Raw genomic sequence first — 6,000 nt, forward strand, 5'->3', positions numbered from 1 at the left:
CACCGGGCCTCAGCTCAGTCCTGAGCCAGAGGGTGAGGGAGCTGAGAAGGGCAGTGCCCCGGGCAGTTAAAGAAACGGTAGCATTTGCAGAGAGCTGCCCACCAGGTGTTTGGCGGGAGGGTCCCAGTCCCCTGGGAGAGGACTTACAGCAGTCCCTTTTCCAGACAGAAGTCTCCCACAGAGCCCTTGCAGGTTGGACCTGCCCTAGGGGGTGGCAGCCCCCATCCACATGGTGCTGCCCCTCCTGGGAAGATGTGCTGTAACTTGATTTACGTTTAGCCTGAACCTTTGATGAAACAAATGGGAGTATTTCAGTTATTAATACTGGTTTTCTCTTGTAGAAGCCAAAGATGTTGACCAGAAAGATTAAACTCTGGGACATAAACGCCCACATCACCTGCCGCCTGTGCAGCGGATATCTCATCGATGCGACCACGGTGACCGAGTGTCTGCATACGTGTATGTGGAGAATATTGTAGAACATGGCAGCTGTGGTGTGTGTGTGTGAACTGTCTGCATATGTGTATGGCAGAATGTTCTAGAACGTGGCCTTTGACAACTTCTAGCCTTGTGCTTTCTTGATACTTGTGGTTTCTTTTTTCCTTCCTTTGTTCCTTTGTTTTCCTTCTTGCTTCCTTCTTACCTTTCTCAACCAAAAGCTTTTAGCTCAAGTACAAAGCAAGACACAGAAGCAGGAAGAAAGAAGATCTTAAAAATAAATCAGAAAAGTTACTTCAAATTAAAAACATTGTGGGTAATTTCAGTAGACATACCATTGAAGAAAGCTAAGTACAGGAAAAAATTTAATTATTTTTATATAACAGCAAAACCAGTAACTGTGTTATGACAGAATATTCATTTCTAGTGGACAGAAATGCTTCCTTTTTAAATTTCCCAATGAATTCCGTAAACCTTTTAAACATAAGACTGAGGTTCGGCTCCTTAGGACTAATAAGCCTGTGTTTTGATGTTTAGACGACTCCTAGCTTGTGCTGAACCTGGGTTTTGTTAACACGCCCCCTCAGCTGGACAGTAGGTGTTGCTGTTTACCCTGAAGCGTAATTACCCTCCTGGTGGGTGAGAAGCTGGGCAGGAGCCCCTCTGCCAGCTGCCGGCAGGCACTCCATGTAGATAGGATCTTTGAAATACAACAAATGCATGTAATGCGAATGACTTTTGATCATGTGTTTTCCACTTAAGAAAATAAAATATTTGACAGTTTGATAGAACCTTTATTTTAAAGGTAACTGTAGTTTTAGATTGTTAGTTTCACTGAATTTCCTTGAAGTTTGATGTAAAAGAAAATCTTGTGATCTTTTTTTGGACAAACATGAAAATTATACTGTTAGCCCCTATGGTGAGGTTTGGGTGAGACAGGTAGTTTCTGGTGCTTTCTCAGCTCTTGGGCTCTGAGCACCTCCTCACTTAGGTTCCTCTCCCCTCTTATCCCTGCTCCACAAATCTGCCTGGTGAGGTGGCTGACTGAGCACTTGGGGCCTCTCCGTCATTCCTGAGACCTGAGAGGCGGGCGCCCCATCGTAGCGGCCATGCGTGAGGCCATCTGCGCCGCGGCCTCCATGTCTGCCGAGCCCGAGGGGGTGCTGGCGTCTCCCTCTCGGGTTGCTTTCTGATACGAGTGTGCTTTTGCAGTCTGTCGGAGTTGCCTGGTCAAGTATTTGGAGGAGAATAACACCTGCCCCACGTGTAGGATCGTGATCCACCAGAGCCACCCGCTGCAGTACATTGGGTAAGTGCGCCCAGGCCCAGGTCCCGGAGCCACAGCTTCCGGCGTCACCCTGTGTGTCAGGGACCCACCTTGGCCTGGGGTATCCGTGACCACACAGGGTGGCGGATCTGGCCAGGTCAGACCGATGAGCGCTGGGGCTGTTCCCACAAGTTTCCAGGAATATTTGCTCAAATTGAGTAATTTGAAGAACCTCAGGACACGACCCACCTGGATTTCACTACTTGCACAATAAATTGGCTGAAGTTTACTCTGAAGTGGAGAGCAGCCATTGGTCCACCTTCTGGTCGTGGGACAAGTGGTCCTAGGTCCCGGGTCGCTGCCCCTTGTGTGTGGCCTGCATCTTGCAGCTGGTGCTGCAAGGAGCCACCTCCTTTGGTTTCGGGGAGATTGGACCCCCCCTTGGAATCAGCAGCATTTGTGAGGGAGGTGTCAGGGAGCTGGCATGACCTGACCTGGGGGTCAGGCCGTGATGGGCAGGAAGTGCTGGCTTGCGGCTTTCATGCAGAGTTTCAGTGACTTCCAGATTTGGTGGGGGGTGGGGGGGGCGGGTTTTAAAGGAAGCGAAGTGCTGCCCACACCACGTGGGAGCAGCAGGGGCAGGTCAGAAGATGTGTTTTGAAGGAAGAGAGGTATCACACACTCCAAAGTTGTGATGTGTGTCGTGTGCACAGAGGCATTTAAAAACACGTGAACAGCTTACAGCAGCGAAGTAAGAAACTGCTCCCGGATGGAGAAGTAGAGATCACCAGGCCCTCCCCTGCCCCCTGCCCCCCAGCCCACTGTCCCCAAACAACATAGCTTAGTCTCCTGTGGTCCAGCTCACTACATGTGGAACCAGCTGCGTTTTCATGGACCTTCCCCTTGACCTAGCCTGTTCTCCAGACTGGTCTGTTGGCGTGGAGCTCTGTGGCAGGTGGACGTCAGGGTGTCCACTGTGGGCCCTCAGTGCTGCTCTGGGCATTCCCACACAGGCGTCTCCCCTCTGTCATCCCTCAGAGCAGGGTGTTGGGTTGCAGAGCGCCTGTGCCTTCCTGCGCTCTCCTGGGCTGCTGTGCAGTGCCGACCTTACCGGTGTGTCCTGTGGGTGCCTGTAGGCTGCGTTCTTGCCACATGTGGCTTTGTAGGGGTATCTTGGCCTGCTGTCCTGGTTATCAGCGAGCATGGGACTCTTCCCAGATGTTACTTATCTGGCCATTCAGGCTTCTGGGAGATGTCTGTTCGCATCTCATTTTTCTTTTGGGTTCTTTATTTTATTTGTTTGCTTTGAAGAAATGCTTGATACATTCTAGGTACTAATTGTTGGCAGTGTTTATGCATGTTTCCTGAATGGCAGGTGTAGTTTTGCAGAGTTCGGGGGTGCTTTCCTGACATAACCATACCAAGGCAGGTAGTGGTGGGGACTTCAAGCTAGTGGGATGGCCCCCCCCCCCCTCCCAGCCCAGGATGCTGCCCCCATGCTCTGGGGAAACAGCAGGCAGGGCTGTCTGGAGAGCTGAAGCCCATTAGCAGTCTGAGACCCCAGTGTTCCAGGCCTCGCCTAGCCTGCTAACATACAGAAGGGGGCCGATGGGAGGAGAGGCAGCTAGGTGTGCAGGCCTGGGTCAAGAGGGCTGGGCCCTGCCTCTTCTCTGTGCAGTGACCATGTGGTGACCAGGGCCAGGGAGACAGGGGTTGCAGCTGGGTGACGTTGCTCAGCCCCAAGGCTGCTGTGGGCCCCGGGCTCCAGGGTAGCTCTTTCCTGGCAGTCCTGGCCCTTGCCGCTTGCTCTCTGTGCTCTGCCTGGAGCTTCGCTGGCCCTGGGTGGTGGTCTTGGTCTCCCCTGCTGACCTCAAGTCTGCCAGGTTCAGAGCCTTGTTCCTGACACAGCTTCTCCAGCCACACCTGGCCCAGCTTCCTGCTCTGGTTCTGCTGCCCCTTGACTGTGCAGTTGCTCCAAGGGGAGGGCTTTCAGCTTTGGGCTGGGCGGCGTGGGGAGAGCGCATCGGGGCCCGCTGGCACCAGGTGGGGCCCTGGGCGGTGTCTTAGGCCCTAGGAGGTGGGATGTTGCCAGGCAGTGCTGGCCGCAGGCGGGTGCTGAGCCTAAGCTCCTAGTGTTTGCTGGATCCCTGAGGCGGCTCCACACTTCCAGGCCTCACATTAAAGCCAAGAGCTATTGTCCTGTGTGTCTGGTAGAGACCATGGCACAAGTGAAGGCTGAGAGGGTGTGGCTTCTGGCCTGGGGTGTAAAACACGAAAGCCTCTTTTAAGGGGCCGCCCCCCCAAGAGCCGACACGGGGAGGAATCTGCTGTGTTGTTCCGTCCTGTCTGGGGGCACCTTTCCCGAGGACAGCCCCCCAGCCCCCCACTCAGCCCTGTGGCTCCTTGGCCAGGCAGGCGGGGCCTGGCACCGTCATTCGGGGGACCCAGAGACCGCTCCACCGTCCTCTCGTCGTGGAACAGGGGAGCTTTCCACAAAGCCGGTGTGGGTGTCGTGTGTGAACTGTGAGCCAGCTCTGGTCCATAATGCTTCGCCGTGTGCATCGGGGTCAGAAATTTGAGAAACGCTGCTTTGGTCTGCCGCAGCACAGGCTGAGTCGTCAGACCGATGTGTGTAAGAACGTAAAGGTTCTTCTTGGAAACGGTGAGTGATGGCCTCTGCAGGACCTGGTCACCCACCATTTGTGGCTGCTGGGTGTCCGGCCCTAGATTAGCACTGACACCTAAATGTCTGTACCTTCTGTGAAACACCATCCTTTGTCCGTTATTTACATATTACTTATCTGGGCACTTAAGAGTTTTTATTTTAATGCACGATGTTTGAAAATTAAAGTTGACTTGAAAAGTTACTTAAACATATTAATAAGTTATGTTTACAAATAGCAAGCTGGAGTAGGAATTATATTTGAAATACTGTGCTTATGTAACCTTTTCAGAAAACCTTTATTAGGTAGATCTTAAAGACCACAGGAAGGGCCTGACTCAGGGCCTTTTCTCTACATTATTTAGAACGTGGAAGAAAAGTTTCCTGTCTAGTGGAGACCCCAGGAATCACCAGTGAAAAGGTGTGGGGGGGGGCGCGTGTGTGTGTCCATCCCGCGTTCAGCGGGCAGAGGGCGCTCATCACCTAGACGGTCTTGTCTGTGCCGCCATTCCTTGGAATGTCTTCAGCTTCTAGAACCTGAATTAATGATGCATTGATTCAGGTCATATATAAATTTGCTAGCACATTTTTTTAAGTGCTAACTAGAAGCAAAATTCAACCAAAATTTCAAATTTGCGATTGTAGAGTTTGATGCTGTTAATGGAAATTACTCACGGGCCGTGGACGTGGCATTTCTAGCTAACCTTACCTGTTGTATTCTCTTTGCCAGTCATGACAGAACCATGCAGGACATTGTTTACAAACTGGTTCCAGGCCTTCAGGAAGGTAAGTGTCAGAACGTCCCCCTGGACCCGAGCCTGCGGCGCAGCCTCCAAGCACCTCACTCGTGGAGGTCCCTGCCCTGTCCCTCTTTGGGAGCAGCACCACCGCATTGCTGGCTTCTCCCGTGGTCTCTGCCTTGCCGAGTGTGTGACCTTGTTAGGGCGGTGGACAGCAGGGCACAGGGTGGCCTCCTCAGTCACACATGCACAGTCGTGAAGCCAGTAACCAGTGTGTCGATAAAGTCTGACTGTATTTAAAGTCAAATCTCATTGAGAATGAAGAAGAAATATTAAGTAGTGTGAATACCCTCAAAATGGAAATAGCTGTTCTTTTTCAAACTTTTCTGCAGTTCTGAACACAGAGACTGTTGCTGCCCCTCATTGTGGAGGTGGTGATGGGGGAGGGGAGGAGGGCATTGGTCTCAGAATCCCACTCAGGGTCCAGTGGTGGGCTGGCATGGCGGTGCTTGCTGATATAGCTCAGGTACCCTTTCTTTCAAAGATAAGATATGATAGGGATTCTTTTGGGCTCTGTTTTCTCATTGTAATGTTTCAGAAGAGGGTTATAATTTAAAATACATCTTGCTACCTTAGATCAGAAGATAGTACACCTGGCTTTTCCTACAGAACTTTTTTTTATTGTTTATTCTTTTTTTTTAATGTTTTATTTTTTTAAATTTTTTTTAATGTTTTATTTATTTCTAGGAGAGAGAGAGAGAGAGAAAGCGTGAACAGGGGAGGGTCAGAGAGAGAGGGAGTCACAGACTCTGAAACAGGCTCCAGGCTCTGAGCTGGCAGTCAGCACAGAGCCCGACGCGGGGCTCGAACCCACGAACCGCGAGATCATGACC

At 51.4% G+C, this 6,000-nt stretch overlaps 1 protein-coding gene across 2 annotated transcripts in view; it reads left to right on the forward strand.

Moving 5' to 3' along the window:
* Window positions 1-6,000, forward strand: part of PCGF3 (polycomb group ring finger 3) — a 61,743-nt gene that overhangs the window by 18,947 nt on the left and 36,796 nt on the right. For both annotated transcript variants that reach the window (XM_039220380.1, XM_039220381.1), the window contains exons 4-6: window positions 342-459; window positions 1,651-1,747; window positions 5,098-5,153. In XM_039220380.1, the coding sequence (XP_039076311.1) occupies window positions 351-459; window positions 1,651-1,747; window positions 5,098-5,153 (262 nt within the window). In that variant the 5' untranslated portion in view covers window positions 342-350. The remainder of the gene's footprint in view (window positions 1-341; window positions 460-1,650; window positions 1,748-5,097; window positions 5,154-6,000) is intronic.

Source organism: Hyaena hyaena, unplaced genomic scaffold (assembly GCF_003009895.1).
Source record: "Hyaena hyaena isolate Hyena2069 unplaced genomic scaffold, ASM300989v1 scaffold_886, whole genome shotgun sequence".
NCBI classification, from domain to species: domain Eukaryota; kingdom Metazoa; phylum Chordata; class Mammalia; order Carnivora; family Hyaenidae; genus Hyaena; species Hyaena hyaena.